This window comes from Micromys minutus, assembly GCF_963924665.1.
Source record: "Micromys minutus genome assembly, chromosome: 9".
Lineage (NCBI taxonomy): Eukaryota > Metazoa > Chordata > Mammalia > Rodentia > Muridae > Micromys > Micromys minutus.
Window position 1 is genome coordinate 29497168 of NC_137978.1, and position 18667 is coordinate 29515834.

The 18667-nt window shown below is 35.9% G+C and overlaps 1 protein-coding gene across 2 annotated transcripts in view; it reads left to right on the forward strand.

Annotated features, from left to right (window-relative positions):
- The window catches only part of AGBL4 (AGBL carboxypeptidase 4), a gene marked incomplete at both ends in the record, with an annotated part of 1110674 nt that overhangs the window by 52433 nt on the left and 1039574 nt on the right, over positions 1-18667 (forward strand). For both annotated transcript variants that reach the window (XM_080920614.1, XM_080920613.1), the window contains one exon: positions 10827-10949. In XM_080920614.1, coding sequence (XP_080776740.1) covers positions 10827-10949 — 123 coding nt within the window. The remainder of the gene's footprint in view (positions 1-10826; positions 10950-18667) is intronic.

Consider the following 18667-nt stretch of genomic DNA (forward strand, 5'->3'; position numbering starts at 1 on the left):
TTCCAGTTATGTTTGGTTCTATCCTAAGTCTCTGGGCTTCCCAGCCTTTGTTCCTGGCCCTCCCGGCAGTATAAGGGGTGAGCCTCCATCTTGAGTAGGTCTCAAGTTGGGAAGGATTGTAGGAAGCAGAGGGACCAAGGACGGCACAGGAAACCTCGCCGAATCAACTAACACGAACTCATAGGGACTCACAGAGACTGAACCTGCCAACCGGGAGCCTTCATGGGTGTGACTTTAGTTCTTTGCGTCTAGATTACAGTTGTGTAGCCTGGTCTTCTTGTGGGACTCCTAACAGTGAGAACAGGGTTGTCTCTTACTTTGTTGCCCGCTTTTGGGACTCTTTTTCTCATTGAGTTTCCCCACTACCACTTGATATATTGTGACTGTTTGATATTCAGGGAGGCCTGCCCTTTTCTGAAGAAAAAAGGGGAGGAATAGTAGGGCATAGCCAGGGAGTTCGGGGATGCAGGGACTAGAAGAGGAGGAGGGAAGGGAGACTTCAGTAAGAATGTATAACGAACAAATGAATGAGTTAGATAGATAGATAAAGGAGAACATTGAATTTGGTCTTGCTTACAGTTTCAGAGGTTTAGTCCATTATCATTATGGCAGGAAGCATGACTGTGTGAAGGCAGACATGGTGCTGGAGAAGGAGCTAAGAATTCTATATTAGGGTCCCCAGGGAGCACGAAGGAAAAGGAATGCTGAGCCTGGTGTGATCATCTAGACCTCAAATCAGCCAAAGGAAGCAGACTGTTTCATCCAACAAAGCCATGCCTCCTAATGGTGCCGCTCTCTGAAAAGCTTATGGGGGGCATTTTCATTTAAACCAATTTAAACCACCACACTAATTGATCAAAACTTTGAGTTATTTAAAAGAAAATGGTTGCATCTAGAGAATATCATCCTGAGTGAGATAACCCAGTCACAAAAGAACAGACATAATATGCAGTCACTGATAACGGGATACTAACCCCAGAAAGCTCTGAACACCCCAGAAACAACTCTCAGACTGTGTGAAGTTCAAGAAAAAAAAAAAAAAAACAAAACAAAAAAAAAAAAAAAAAACAAAAAAACAAAAAAACAAACCATTATGCTCAATACTTACACACCAAGAAAACTGACTAATTCTGGGTTACATCCTGTTTTACATGTACTTTTTGCTCATTGTAACTAGTAATACCTTAATGCATACTATCAAACCTTTTGGAAAAAAAAAAGCCAAGCACTGATAAAAATGTATTTGCATACTTTTATGCAAAAATGCTTAAAATTTGTTCATTTATCTTTGTTTTTTAAAATAGTTGTTAATAAAATTAAAAATAAAATAAAATACATTTCTTTCATGAGTTGAACCAATGTTTGTATGAATACACACACACAGACGCACACACACCATTTATCTTTGTTATTTGGCCTAACTTCATTGTTTATGAAAAATGCTTGGACCTTGAGTTTTATATTTATATGCTTGTGACAAATGGCCTATCTTTGAAACATCCACAAGAATTATGATAAGGACTTGTTTTTTTCTCAGTCTTGAATAAAGATGAACCCATTTGATTAATGAATTTTCCAAGTAAATGTAGAGAATTTAATTTCAGCATCTATGAAGTTTGTCATTTCTTTAGCTTTATCATCTTTTCTCTTATAGTAATTTATCACCACTGATACATTTGTATAAGAAATGTACTACTCAAAACCTCATCAAGCATTGCATTTTACTCTTCTCCAACAAAAGCTTGATTTACTCTCTTCTTTGATACATCAGATGTTTATTACCTCTTTACACCCCCATTTTACAACATGCAAATATATGTATATATAAAACTATAGAACAATTTTTAAATACTTATTGATTCCATATGCCTACCTACAGTCTGACGGCTATACTAATTTTGCTCATTTCTGGACATCCAGCACTCGGGCAATGCCTCGGCCTGTGTGAGTACTGAGTGGCTGCTGAGGGAGGTCATTGAGATCCACCAGCAACTTTGGAGCGTCGACAATTCACAAAACACAGCTTGAACTCTTTGAATATTGGATCTGGGAAAAATAGATTAGGAATACTAGCCAGATGTTGTTTTTAAGGGTTCTGTTTTTAGGCTCTAAATTAAAAATTCATTTAGAAGAACAGGTCTAATTTGGGAACCAGAATGCAGTTGTAGAGTTTGAGAAGATACATATGTAAATTCTCCAAGGGCTGATCCATCATCATTGCCTTTCTGACACAGTTCGATCTGTGTGGCAGAACAGTTTCTGAGCCTGTATGACAGGCAGAAACATCCCCGATTCCTCGCTCTTCTTGCTTGCCTCACTACCTTGTCTGGTTCTTACCACATGCTTCCATAAAAGCAGATTTCTATTTTTGTTTCTGTGATGAATATAGGTGTCCACATTAATAATAATTAAGGAAAAATATATTTCTTTCCATTATGACTAGCATACAAGTAGAAAATATTTAAGTTCTTTATTGAAGAGTAAGCATGACAGAATATAAAACAACTAGTATAAAATCAAGAAAATGCAATATGGTCCTGCACATGACAAAAGTATGAGAGTCCTGTTTTATCAAACAGTAGGGGAGCTAGATGCGCATTACTCTTTCAGGAAAAAATCAACCAGCTATTTATTCTGTACAGCTGTTAGATATTTTAAAATAGAAGTTGTAACAGTTCAGCTTTGATGAATTTTGGGCTCGTATATAGTCTACTACAAAGTAGCCAAGAAAGAATTCAGCCTTAAGTCTGTATTTCTTCCAGTCATATGGCACTTAGAATACTCTCTGTACTTGGAGAAACAGGTTGTTTCTTATTCTGCATTTTATTATTTATTGTAACTCTTTACTATATGAACAGCATTTCAAGGGTATTAATATTCTTTTACTGAATGACATATTGATTTACAACCTGTGGGTCCTGTATATTTCTTTATTACCATTGGTTTGAGGTTCAAGATAGGCTGTGCACAATATTGGATCTTTAGTGTGCATTCAGTGCTGAGGCATTCTGTGATCAGTTGCAGCTTAAAAAATAGATGCCTTGTTTATGTTATAGATGTATCTGCCTAGAGTTAATTGGGACGTATTCATTTTACAAATTTGTTTCAGAAATGAATTACTAGTATTTATTTTGTAAACATATTTACCATACTAACAAATGAATACACAATTTAAAAATTCTAGAAAGAGGCTATATAATGGGTGTTACTTCACTGAGATTAAAATTCCCACACAACTAGGTATAGAGGCACATGTATGTAATCCTTGTGAGGCAGAGGCAAGAGGATTGAGAATTTAATGGTAACCTGAGTTATATAGTTGATAGGAGAACTTTTCTTAGAAAGACAAGAAATAGTTAATGTGTTCGCTCACATCTTTAATCCCAGAGCTAAAGAGACAGAAGCGTGTAAGTCTCTGAGTTCAAGGCAATCCTGGCTTACAAAGAGAGTCCTAGTCCAGGTCAACCAGGGATACATGGCGGGATCCTATCTTAAAAGCAAAGCAAAAAACAAAACAAAAAACACCAAAAGCAACAAGAAACAACAAAATGATTAAAGCATAAATAAATAAAAAAGAAATCAAGGAAGTAAAGTCTTCTCAAACAGTCTCAAGCAGAATTTTCAGATTATTATTATTATCAATAATTTATGATTAGTAGGCTGATCTTCATCTTTAATGCAGTTTTAACCAGAACTGTGGATCTCTGGAAATATAAAATAAAATGACAGACTGCAGCTGCACTTATACTGGGGGAACTGGTTTCCTACTAAAAAGCATTTTGGTCTGTGAGGTAGAAGACATGTTGTATATAAGGGTGACTTTTAATTAATAAGCAAGCTTCTTTATTTTGAGCAATGTGTTGCTTATACCCTTTGTTTGAAGTAACTTCAACATAAAAACAAAACAGAGTGTGCTTTAGTCACATCCATCAGCAGCACAACCCATTTAAATGTCAAAATTCTACACTGCTCTAAAATCTATTTCTAGTTGTCTCAGCAGTCCTATTTATCAGTCTGAAATAAGATATAATTACCACATTATCTCACTAGGTAATGCTACATTTAACAATACAGATCTTTCCTCATCTCCCCACATAGGCTCATAATTTATTCCTAAATATTCATTTTCTATGCTGTTATTTTTATAAATCTGTAGAACCATTATCATTGAGGTATATAATAACAAATTCTAAGGCTAGTTTGTACTTTTTTAAAAGGTAAACTTTAACCATTTTATCTAAATGTTCTGTTCTAACTTTCTGAAACTAAAAGATAATCACATTTCTTGAACCCATGTTTAGAAAAAATACATTGTACACAATGATAATGAGGGTGTGTTTATGTGTAGTGGAAGGAAATGCTATGTATTCAATGTTCAATTCTAGGAACAGACACAATGACTTCTTCATGGATTTTAAGTGACCCCTTACCTTGTCTGAGTTCTCTCCTATACTCTACAGAATGTAATTTTTTTATTATTTTGATAAATATAGATATTTGGTAAGATAGTAATAATAACAGTTTACCTACTGAAGGAGTGTTGCATTCTAGATTATTCACATGTATTTTCCCTAACTCTCAGAAAGTATTTTAAGTTAAGAAAACAGGCCCAGCATGGTTAAATTACTTAACAGAGGTCATACTACAGCACATATCTGAATTAAATGATTTCAATTTTTTCAAATTTGTGTGCTATTAAAATCCAGTCATACTACAAATTATTAATGTCTTGCCTAAATGTAGAGCAATAATTTAGAGCTGGAATTTGAAAATCTGTATAATATAAATGTTAGGCTAACTATAAATAACTACAGAAGTCAGTAACTCAGATGTTATTCTATAGCAAAGAGAGCTCCCATTTGGAGCCACTTCGTACTTCTGTAATTGTCAGCATTGCTTGTACTTTTATACACACATGAAGTGGTTGAAGGATATTTTCTCATTTACATGTTCCTGTCTTCTATTTATTGTTTTCATTATTTAATTTATTTATTCACGTCACATCCCGGTATCCACCACTTGTCTTCCTTCCAGGCTCTCCTCTTTCCACACCCCCTTACCTTTCTCCTCTGAGAAGAGGGAGCCCCATAGGCATCACCCACCCTGGCACATCAAGTCACTGCAGGACTAGGGACACCCTCTCCCACTGAGGCCAGACAAAGTGGCCCAGTTAGAGGAACAGGATCCACAGGCAGGTAACAGATTCAGAGACAGCCCCTGCTTCAGTAGTTGGGGGACCTGAATGAACTGCAAGCTGCACATTTGTTTCTTATATGCAGGTGTCGGTGGTGGTTAGGGCCAACCCATGCTCACTCTTTGGTTGGCAGTTCAGTCTCTGGGAGCCCCCAGGGGTCCATGCTAGTTGAATTTTTCGGTCTTCCTGTGGAGTCACTATCCTCTTCAGGTCCCTCAATCCATCCCCCAGCTCTTTCACAAGATTCCCTAGCTCCATCTTCTGTTTGGTTGTGGGTTTTAGCATCTGTTCGATCAGCTATTGGGTGGAGCCTCTCAGAGGACAGTTAAGCTCAGCTTCGTTTTGCAATCATAACAGAGGTGATTGATAGTATCAGGGACTGGTTCTTGCCCATGGGATGGGTCTCAATATGGGTCAGTCATTGGTTGTCCATTCCCTTGCTTTCTGGTCCATCTTTGTCCTTGCACATCTTGTAGGCAGGACACATTTTGGGTTTAAGTGTTTGTGGCTGGGTTGCTGTCCTTATCCCTTAACTGGGAGTCCTGACTGGCTACAGGAGGTGGCCATTTCAGGTTTCATGTCCCCTGCAGCCAGGAGTATCAGCTAAACTCACCCACATACTCCTTCCTTCTGCCCCTGATCGCTCTCCAATGTCTCTGCCATGCCCTAGCGATGCCCCACCCCTATCCACAGCTTATTTCCATTCTCGGCCCTGCTCTCCCTAGCCCCTACTCTTTTGATTCTCCATCCCATTCCCACCATAATCCCCTCTCCCACACATTTTCCTACCTCCCCCAGCCCCAATATCTAATTTATTTCCCCTTCTGAGAAGGATTCAAGCGTCCACCCTTGGGCTCTCCTTGTTAATAGGCATCTTTGGGTCTGTGGATTGTAGCATGGGTATCCTGGACTTTTATGGCTAATATTCACTTGTAAGTGAATGCATGCCATGCATGTCTTTTAGGACTGTGTTACTTCATGCAGGATATTTTCTAGTTCCATCCACTTGCCTGAAAACTTTGTGATGTGCTTGTTTTTAATAACTAAGTAGTATTCCATTACGTAAATGAACCATATTTTCTTTATCCATTTGTCAGCTGAGGGACATCTGGTATTTTTTTTTTTTCAGTTTTTGGCTATTACAAATAAAGTCACTATGAACATAGTTGAGCAAGTGTCCTTGTAGAATGACAGAGCATAGTTTGGGTATATGCCCAGAAATGGTACAGCTGGGTCTTGAGGTAGAACTATTGCCAATTTTCTGATAAACAGGCAAATTGATTTCCAGAGTGGTTGTAAAAGTTTGCACTCCACCAACAGTGTAGGAGTGTTCCACTTGCTCCACATCTGTGCCCGCATATGCTGACCCTTGAGTATTTGATCTTAGCAATTCTAATGGGTATAAGGTAGAATCTCAGAGATGCTTTGATTTGCATTTCCTTGATGACTAAGGGTATCAAACATTTCTTTAAGTGTTTCTTGGAGATTAGATAATTCTTTGTTGAATTATCTGTTTAACTCTATAGTTCATTTTTAAATTGGGTTATCTGGGTTGTTGGTATCTAACTTCTTAAGTTCTTCATATATTTTGGATATTAGTCCTCTGTCAGATGTAGGATTGAGGAAGATCTATTTTTCCAATCTATGTTTTGCCCTGTTGATGGTGTGTCCTTTGACTAACAGAATCTTTGCAGTTTCATGAGGTTCCATTTATTGTTGGTCTTAGTGCCTGAGCTCTGGGTGTTTTATTTAGGAAGTTATTTCATGTACCAGTGAGTTTAAGGTTTTCCCCACTTTCTGTTCTAATAAATTTAGTGTATCTGGTTTTGCATTGAGATGTCTGATCCACTTGGACGTGAGTTTTATGCAGGTTGACAAATATGGATCTATTTGCATTCTTCTACATTCAGATATCCAGTTAGACCAGCACCATTTGTTGAAGATGTTTTCATTTTTACATGATATGATTTTGGCTTCTTTGTCAAAAACTCAAGTGTACATAAGTATGTGTGTGTTTATTTCTGGGTATTTGATTTAATCCCATTTATCCACCTATGGCCATTTTCACTATGTTAATTCTACAGGTCCATGATCATGAAAGATCTTTCAATTTTCTGATATCTTCTTCAATTTTTATGGTTAGAGTTATTTCAAGGTATTTTTTTATTATGTGTGGTTATTGTCTCTCTAACTTCTTTCTCAGCCCATTTATTGTCTGTATAAAGGAGAGCTGCTTTATTTCAAAGTTAATTTTGTATCCAGACATTTTGCTGTTTATCAGTTGTAGGTGTTCACTGGTAGAATTTTGGGGGTAACCTTATGTATATTATCATATCGCATCTGCTGATACTTTGACCTCTTTCTATTTTTTTTAATCCTTGATCTCTTTTGTTGTCTATTGCTTTACCCAGGACTTTAAGTACATAATAGAAACAGAAGGAACACTGATAAACTTATCTACGAGACCACAGTCACTCTGATACCTAAACCACACAAAGACTCAACACGGAAAGAGAATTTCAGTCCCAATTTTCCTTGTGAATGTTGATGCAAAAATACTCAATAAAATTCTCGAAAACCAAACACAAGAACACATTACCATCATGATCAACTGGGCTTTGAAATTATGTACAAAAGGAAATTTTCATTCTTCAAGTTGCTCAATTGTATATTTTGATTAAATTTATGGAAAAATAACTGACACATAACCAACCATGATGTGGGATTAATATTCTTTTTGTTTGTGTCTGTGTCGGTTAGTGCATTTTGCAGTTTCTTGTTTTTTATTTGATTTCATTATACCATATATGTGTATCATAGTAAAATATGAATCTGAAACACTGGAGGCTGGAGAGATGGCTTAGAGGTTCAGTGCACTCGCTGTTCTTCCTGACCCTCCATTGCCATCTTCTGTCATCTGCTTGAACCAGTCCACATGTATCATACAGACATATATGCAAAATATACATACTAATTAAATACATAAAATTATAAAGGACTGTTTGTTCATTTGCTGAATTTAACATATAAATAGTATATGCTTTCATCAAGTAAACAAAACTTTTCAACAATAAAATAAAATTTAACTCCTAAAACTCTCATTCATTTTTTGCACAGAAGAAAAATTACATACAAACATTGACATTTTGCAAAGCATTGTATAATATTTGTGATGGAGAGGCAGAAAGTGTCACTAAAAAAGACACTTGTCTCTTCTGATGTGAAACTGCATGATCAGTAGAGGGAGAAATTTATTGGAAAAATAATTCTGAAATAAAGGGTATAAACAATGTGTATATGAACAGAGAACTGTTTTTTTCTTATAATGGGAAGATAAGGTGGAACTTCCTGAGGGAGATTACATTTCATATAGAATAGGACTTTCCACAAGGAAAGCAGAGTATGTGTGCATCTAGTCAAACACGGACTTACTATAAACAGAAGCTTTCCAAGTGCTGCTTGACAGTGATGCTGTGGCAGTCACTTCAAAGAATGATTGTGTTGTTGGTCACATGCATAATTTTTCTAAAATTATAGTTTCTTTTAAATAAAATATGAACAAATTAAATCAATTTTTTTTTGAGTTTCGCTTTAGTTGTGGTTAGGAAAAAAATTGCAAAATTATTTGCATTTGTATGCAAACAGAGATGGGTTCTAAGCCCATAATTGAAAATAGACTTATTAACTAAATGAACATATGGTATTGAATTTGGAGTTCATACAAGATTCTCCTCTTTTTAGTATACCTGTTATTCCTGGCTCCCTCAAAGTAGACACCATCAGTGATGGTCTGTTTCATTCAAACAAACTAGAATGCTGCAAGTTTACGAAGTAATCATTGCACATTTCGTTTTCACTGATAGTCTATTCCACAGAATATAGACATGACAGATGTAGGCTATGTTCTGCTGCAGACTGCTGCATTAAAATGAACATCTCAGTAAAACTATCCACAATAGCTTTGTTTTCAGTGCATTAGAAATGCCTATTTTATATTATATTGGATGTGCCACTCTAGTGTAATATGTATGTGTGAATTAAATTATTTTGTTACTATCTGAGTCTTAGTTGCTATCTCTGTGTTGGTGGATGTTTAACCTCAGTGGTGATTTTGCTGATTGATTGTGATTACATGGTGGAGGCTAAAGTCTGTGTGGCTCTGCTAGTTTCTTAAGTAAGGCAATTTAAATATGTTACATTGCTTGACTCTTGTTAAGATTTCTTGTAAGGTATGGTAGCACTTACTTGCAATCCCAGGACATGAGAGGCCAAGGCATGAGGATTTTGAGATACTCTGGGCTACAGAGTCAGTATCTGTCTGAAATAAACAAATCAAGAAATGTGAAATAAAACATCATCATCAGAAAAGTTATCTCTGTAAAATGAAGTCTGCTGCTACCATGTAGCCCAAAGTAAAACTTTAACATTTGGAACACTGCTATTAACTCTTCATGCAATAATATAAATTTTTAGTTTTTATTTCTGTGATGTTCATAACTTTTTATCAAAGCAATTTCCGGCCCAGCCACGTTGGCACATGCCTTTAATCCCAGCACTTTTGGTATGCAGAAGCAGGTGGATCTCTATGAATTTGAAGCCAGCTTGGTCTACATAGGAAGTTTTGGACAGACAGTTCTGTATAGAGTGACCTGTCTAAAAAAACTAAACAAACCAAACCAAAATATAAAGTAGATTCTATCTCAAGAAAACTACAACTTTTTTCTTACTTATTAGAAAAATATCCTTATTTCTACAGATTTTTTTCCCACTGGGTATATTAGGAAAGTGTGATGAATGTATATATATATATATATATATATATATATATATATATATATATATATATATTTAACAATTGAGGCTTCTCTTTCCCTTTCTAATTCATCTTAATTAAAAGTATGTTGTATGGCAATTTCAATATTTGCTCATTCCCCATCTGTTTCTGTTTAGATTTTTTAGGTAGTATATTTTATTGGGATATATTCATTGTACATGGTATTGGGTTTAATAAGTATATTTTTGTACACTTATATATCTTGAAAATTAACTTTTTGCCCTGGCTTACTTTGTGTTGCTGATCTCAAACACTGACCAGACCTGACTTGGGTAGGTAGGAGTTTATTTGTGTTGTAGTACACTTCTTAGTCTGTCACCGAATGGCAGAAGAATCAAGAAGGTACCCCATTGGCTGCAGGCCAACCACCACACAGAAATTATCTGCAGCTGGCAAAATCATGCTCTACTAGAGCACGAGGCAAATCATAGTCAGCTGCTCTGGACAATCTGAAGTAGCTCCACATTCTAAACCTTGAATTAAAATAAAAAATTGTCTTATAACATTCTTTGTGTTTTTTTTAAAAGAAATTAAAACTCTAAAATTGTCACTACAATTCAGTCTCTTGAAGTTGGTTTTGATTTCGGTTGTGATGCTAGATGACTTTGAATCTAAATATAGAACAACCTTGGAAGGTGATTTAACCATTCTCTTTCTCATTATTAGAGGGACCAATGTTAGTATATGATAGAGCTGAGATTTCAAATGAACTTCAAAGTAAATCCTATTATTAAGTTTATATTGCAAAATACACTTAGATTTTTGTTTAATACGAGTACTTTTTGTGCTGTTTAATAGGCAATGATACAGGAAATGAAGATGCCATTGGAGGGAATGTGAGCAAATATGTGGTACTTCCGAGTGGGTACTCTGGACAGCCCAGGAGAGGACATCTTACCTTTGATGCTTGCTTTGAAAGCGGTATGTGCAAAATATAAAGTATACGCTCAAAAACTAAAATGTAGAGCATCGCCACACAAGGCCAGTCTTATTCTACAGTTAACAACACCACTGTTACACATTTAAGAATATGGAGTAGTGAAAATCCAATGTTTCCAAGTTAATATGCTAATTCCTTCATAACTAACTTTTCTCAGTATGGTAAAAAATTATGTGGACTGAATCACAATGATTGGTCAGATGAAATTAGATCATGAGAAAACAGCTTTCTTAGACAAACTCAAAAATAAGACTTTTTTACTATGCCATGAGACAGTCATAAAACTTGATTTTTTTGGGAATAAAATTCTCTGTATATATTTTTTTTTTTACAAAAAACAATGACTAATTGATGACAGTATAAAATATATCTGCAACTGTTACCGAAGTATGTTTTCAAACAAAAGTAAAAAATAACCATTAGGAAACATTTGGACAAAACAAATAACAGAAGTAGAAATTCTCATAATTCAAAGATATGTGAATTAGACTGGAAATACTAGATTTTCACTGCTCTTCATGATTAAATATATAATAATGATATTAAATGTTATATAATTTGCTTTGAAAGTTTACTCTGAATGGGTGGTTAAGATTTGATTGCATATTTTTCCATTTAATAGGAGTTGGCTCTTTCTAGATTTCAATGTCTTCAATGTCTTCTGCATTATGCATATTAGTAACTCAGTATACTCTGAAATATTAACAAAAATGTAAACATAATTGTATTTACAAGTAAGTTCATTTCTTTTAGGTGAATTTGTGTTTTTGTTTGTGTTTGTTGATCTGTCTCTCTTAAGTCACAGTGCAGTGTCAGTTACAGGACAGCTCTATCTACCTGGAAGATTTTTTTATGGTCAACAAATGGGAAATTTGTTTGTGATATATTTTAAAAAGTTTAATTTAACACTGTCTCTGTTTTATATGACTGATGTACAAGGGGTTGTAAAAAGAATGGATCATGTGAGCAGAAGTCATTGTTTCTTGATTTTGCTGGACAGAAACTTAGGTAAGGCACTCACAGTGCTTTTTCCGTCATGCATTGTGTGGAATTATGTGCTCAATGATTACCCCTTAGTTTCTGGTGATTGCTTATTAAATTTTGTATTTATTGGCTTATAGAAACATCCCAATTTTGGATTTTATCTTAATATGGTATTTTCAATGGTTGTATATCCCTAGGTTCCATTTTTTTAATAATGATGCCAATTATTGTATTATGTGTACTTAAATGATTTCAACCTTGAGTACTTGTCTTCCAGCAAAGTTTTATTGCAAGATACTTGGGATCAAGGTTTCAATATGAATATCAATTCTAAGAGGACACAACACACAATAATTTTTTTTATCAAACTTGAATCATGTCCACATAATTAGGAACAGTAATTTATATATTTCTCAAGCTTGTAATTGTACTTTTTCCTGGTTTATACTTGATTCCCAAAATTTATCTTTTATTGCTTTTATCTTAGTGACGCATCCAGATGCCCTTTACAGTAATGCCAATACTGTGAAAGTGGAAATATTGCCTATTTTACCAATTGAGTGTTTTGATTTACTTACAACCTGATAAAATACATGTTTATTTTAAAGAATTTCTTTTCCTTGGGAATAATCCATATTTTTATACCTTACCAGAAGGCGTAGCGTAAGAAATTTTCCAATATGACAACATAATTACTGAATTAATTATACCTGTTTTCTAGCATGCAGACAATTGGTTGTATCAGTTACATCTGCTGTAATATCCAGAAACAGCCTCTCAGACACATTTAATCTGAGTCACATGTTCCCTCGTTTCAATTTGTTATCATTTAAGTTTAACTGTCATGGGAGAAACAGAAGACGGGGCCCATTATTTGGATGTATACATAAAATAGATGATATGAGGTCTTAGGAATCTTATGTAAAATGTAGTTGTTGATTTTCTGCGGTCAAGTTTTGTGATGTAGATAAACCCAATATTAAAAGCATATAATAGGAGATCCAGGGACACAGCCCTGGTGAGAAGGCATTCCTACTAGCCGGAGTTCAGAGAGATCTCTGCCAAGCCCATGGAAAGTGCTCACCTCCCCCCCCCCCCCCCCCCCGCAACCCCTGCTTGGTTCAGGGAACAAGTAACCCAGCATTGGGCTGATCCCAGCTGGAGGACTTTGAGTGCAGAACAGGTGCTCAGATCATCCCCCACCAGGAACAGCTGAGATCCAGGGACACAGGCCTGGTGAGAAGGCATTCCAAGTAGCTGGGGAGCAGGAGATCCAGGAACACAGGCCAGGAACAAGGGAGAGGCAAGAACCAGTCACTGACAACGACCAAACAGAAACTAAAAGAACCATTAAAAGAATCAACAAAACAAAGAGCTGGTTCTTTGACAATATTAACAAGATTGATAAACCCTTAGCCAGACTAACTAGAGGGCAAAGAGAGAATATACAAATTAACAAAATCAGAAAGGAAAGTGGAGACATAACAACTGAAACTGAGTTTATTCAAGAAATCATCAGATCCTACTACAAAAGCCTATACTCAACAAAGCTGGAAAATCTGGAGAAAATGGATGAATTCTTGGACAGATACAAGGTACTAAAGTTAAACCAGGACCAGGTAAACCATCTAAATAATCCCATAACACCTAAAGAAATAGAAGCAGTCATCAAAAACCTCCCAACCAAAAAAAGCCCAGGTCCAGATGGGTTCAGTGCAGAATTTTATCAGACATTTATTGACCAGATAATACCAATACTCTCCAAACTATTCCACAAAATAGAATCAGATGGAACACTACCTAACTCATTTTTTGAGGCTACAATAACCCTCGTTCCTAAACCACACAAAGACCCTACAAGGAAAGAGAACTTCAGATCAATGTCACTTATGAACATTGATGCAAAAATGCTCAACAAAATCCTTACAAACTGAATCCAAGAACACATCAAAACGATCATTCACCATGATCAAATAGGCTTCATCCCTGGGGTGCAGGGATGGTTTAATATATGGAAATCCATCAATGTAATCCACCAAATAAACAAACTCAAAGAAAAAAATTACATGGTCATCTCACTTGATGCTGAGAAAGGATTTGACAAAATTCAACACCCCTTCATGTTAAAAGTCTTGGAAAGAACAGGAATTCAAGGCCCATACCTAAACATAATAAAAGCAATATACAGCAAACCAACAGCCAACATCAAACTTAACAGTGGGAAACTTGAAGCAATCCCACTAAAATCAGGGACTCGACAAGGCTGCCCACTCTCCCCCTACCTATTCAACATAGTACTAGAAGTCCTGGCCGGAGCAATTAGACAGCAAAAGAAAATCAAAGGGATACAAAGTGGAAAGGAAGAAGTAAAAACATCTCTATTTGCAGATGACATGATAGTGTACTTTAGTGACCCCACAAATTCCACCAGAGATCTCCTACAGCTGATAAACAAGTTCAGCAAAGTGACTGGATATAAATTTAACTCAAACAAATCAGTAGCCTTCCTCTACTCAAAGGACAAACATGTGGAGAAAGAAATTATGGAAAAGATACCCTTCACAATAGTCACAAAAACTATAAAATACCTTGGTGTGACTCTAACTAAGCAAGTGAAGGACCTGTATGACAAGAACTTCAAGCCTGTAAAGAAAGAAATCAAGGAAGATCTTAGGAAATGGAAACAACTCCCATGCTCATGGATTGGAAGAATCAACATTGTAAAAATGGCCATCTTACCAAAAGCAATCTACAGATTCAATGTAATCTCCATTAAAATACCAACCCAATTCTTCATTGAGTTGGAAAGATCAATGTGCAGTTTTATCTGGAATAACAAAAGACCTAGAATAGGTAAATCCATCCTCGACAATAAGAAAACATCTGTGGGAATCACTATCCCTGACCTCAAGCTATATTACAAGGCAATTGTACTGAAAACTGCATGGTACTGGTACAGAAATAGGCACATGGATCAATGGAATAGAATAGAAAATCCAGAAATGAGCCCTCACATATATGGTCACCTGATTTTTGACAAAGGAGCTGTAAACATTCAATGGAAAAAGGACAGCCTATTCAACAAATGGTGTTGGTCCTACTGGCACACAGCATGCAGAAGAATGAAAATAGACCCTTTCTTATCTCCTTGTACAAAGCTCAAGTGCAAGTGAATCAAAGATCTCCACATTAAATGATCTCCACTATTAGATGAGAAATTAGGAAAACCTTAGAACACATAGGCACAGGAGAAAATTTCGTGAACAGAACACCAGTGGCTCTTGCTCTAAGGTCAAAGATCGACAAATGTGACTTAATGAGATTGCAAAGTTTCTGTAAGGCTAAGGGCCTTTCAAGAAAAGAAAATGGCAGCCAACAGAATGGGAGAAGATCTTAAAAAACCCCACATCAGATAGAGGCCTAATATCCAAGGTATACAAAGAACTCAAGAAACTGGACACCAGAGAATCAAGCAACCCTATTAAAAATGGGGTACAGAGATAAACAAAAAGTTCTCAATTGAGGAAAATTGAATGGCTGAGAAGCATCTAAGGAAGTGCTTGACATCCTTAGCCATCAGGGAAATGCAAATCAAAACAACCCTAAGATTCCACCTCACACCAGTCAGGTTGGTCAAGATCAAAAATTCAGATGAGAGCAGATGCTGGTGAGGATGTGAAGAAAGAGGAACACTTCTCCACTGTATTGGGGTTGTAAACTGGTACAACCACTCTGGAAATCAGTCTGGCGGTTCCTCAGAAAAATGGACATAGTACTACCTGAACACCCAGTTATTCCACTTCTGGGCATTTACGCCAGAGATGCTGCAACATACAACAAAGACACATGCACCCCAATTTTCATAGCAGCCCTATTTATAATAGTCAGAAGCTAGAAAGAACCCAGATGTCCTTCAGTAGATGAATGGATACAAAAATTGTGGTACATTTACACAATGGAGTACTACTCAGCTATCAGAAACAATGACATTATGAAATTTTTAAGAAAATATATTCATCTAGGGAATATCATCATGAGTGAGATAACCCAGTCACAATAGAACTAATATAATATGCAGTCACTGATAATTGGATACTAGCCCCAGAAAACAACTCACAGACTGTGTGAAGTTCATGGAAAAAGAAAAGAAAAGAAAAAACTATTATGTTTACTCCTTATACACCAAGAAGACTTTGACTAATTGCTGTTTACATCCTGTTTTACATGTACTTCATGCTCACTGTAACTAGTAAGATCTTCATGCACACTATCAAACCTTAAAAAAAAAAAAAAAACAAAACCATGACAAAAATGTATTCGCAAACTTTTACGCAAAATGCTTAAAATTTGTACATTTATCTTTGTTTTTTAAAAATAAAGTTCTTCAATAAAAAATAAATTAACAAAAAGAGAAATGGATAAAAAAGCATATAATAATTCTTTTTAATGGACTTACATGTGAGCAGCATTGAGCAATATATTCCATGATAACATAATTTCTAACATCCTTTCTATTAGACTGAGAGATATTGTTAACCAGTTGTTGGTGAGCACAATTCATTTGCCATTCAAAATAATTTGTTTGGCATATACAGAATTCACATGATATAGTTTAATTCAAGGATTTATTTAGGCAGTTTAACATAAGACATTATCCTAAGATTGTTTTTTCTTCTGGTCAAATCTTGTACTTTACTAAGTTATTATGCTATAAACTCACTCCCAGGTTTGTACAACTTTTTGACATTATGATACAACGTTGTTATCTATAAAGTTCATAATGTTCCACAATGTTCCCAAGGTCTGAGGTGCAGGAATATGTTGTAGATTTATTTATTGGGACTAGGGATTTATTCTTTTCGGTTCTCTATAGTGGTCTTCGTTTACTGCAAAGAAAACTTTTCTTAATGATATGGTATAAGGACAAATGTTTACAATTTGTTGTCAAGGATTATATTGGTTTGTTAATTAGTGGTTGTAGGTTCTCCTTCAATAGCTGTGACTTCACCAGTACTGTGTAGATAGCTAGGATTACAGGAACAGGCATAGTGTGTCTCTTGTTGTATAATTTTAATGTGTTCCTAAATTCTTTGTGCAAGAATTTTGTTGAGAAATTTTGCCTCTATTTTTATCAAAGAGGTTCAGCTAGTAGAACTGATAAGATTTGTTATCAGTTATTAAATGTGTTACTGAAGTGATGCTGCCTTGTCTACATGACCATAGGATCAAGGGTTTGATAGGACACTCAGCATCAAAGGACCAGATGGAGTTAAAACTTTGATCAACACTTGGTTTCTATGTACCTACTGGAGGCAGGAAACAAAGGTGACCCAGTGAGGTCTATTTATGCTCTGGGGACTGTGGTTAGAACCTCCAGGTCCAAGTAGTCTCTGGAATCATTACACTGTAGACTCCAGTTCTTCCAGTGACTGCTATAACCTCAGAAATCAGAACTCCAACCCCTCCAGTGACCTCATTGACCCTAGACCCAAAGCTCCAGTCTTCAAGGGACCATGTGATCAGTGTAGCTAGCACTTAGGCTCTTCACTGACCTTTGAGTTCACTAGATTCGAGTTCTGGTTGCGGGTTTCTGACCTACACAAGCCAGAGTCATGGTCTCTAGAAGCTGGAGGACAGGTTGTCTCCTGATCTCAGGTCTACAGTATGGAATTCAGCATGGAGTTTCCACAAAAAGCTAAAAATTTAATTACCATATGATCTAGTTATACCACTCCTAGTATATTCCCAAAGGATTATATACCCAACTACAAAGATATTTGCTCACCCATTCTCATTGCTGTTCTATTGAAAAATGTAGGAAATGGAAACACCTTGAATCCCCATCAATGGATATATGGATAAAAGAAATGTGGTTCTTATACATAATGGGATTTCATTAAGGTGTTATAAAAATGAGATTATAAAATTTGTAGTTACTACAGTTCCATTTAGAAACCTTTTTGCTTGTGCATGTAGGTTGATACATACTACCTCATTTCAATTTTAATTTCAAATTTTAAAAATCTTTTTATTGGCTATTTTATGTATTTACATTTCAAATGTCATCTCCTTTCCCCCCTTCCCTCATCCCTCCTATCCCCAACCACCCATTTTCATCTCATCATCCTTGTATTTCCTCATGAACCTTCACAGGACAAAAGGCTTCTTCTCCCATTGATGCCAGACAATGCCATCCTCTGCAACATATGCAGCTGGAGCCATGGGTCTCTCCATGTCTACTCACTGGTTGCTGTTTCATTTTTTTTTCTAGTTGATTTAGGGTAGCTAGTTACTGTTCTGGGTACTTATGATTTCTAGAACTCTTGCATTCTTCTGCAGTCATCTACCTTAATATGCAGTTATATGCTTGTTGCATTAGCTCTATTTGTGAAGGAATAAATGAGTTCTGGGTATGTCTGTTCAGGTACCTTGCTTACCTTGATGTTTGAATATATGTATATGTGTATGTAGACTATATATATTGAAGTGATTGACACATTTAAACTAACACACCCATTCCATCACAGAAATACACCTTTTCTTAAAATATTATATTCTATTCATTCTCCAAAGTTTAAGTGTATACTTTTTTTTGTTAGTGGTGTGTAATGCAGAGTAACTTATCTTTTACAGAAGTGTAGAGGCTCTTCTTTTCCCACAAAAGATATATGCTCTCCAGTACCAAGTGTTTTGTTATCTAAAGAGAGAATCTCTT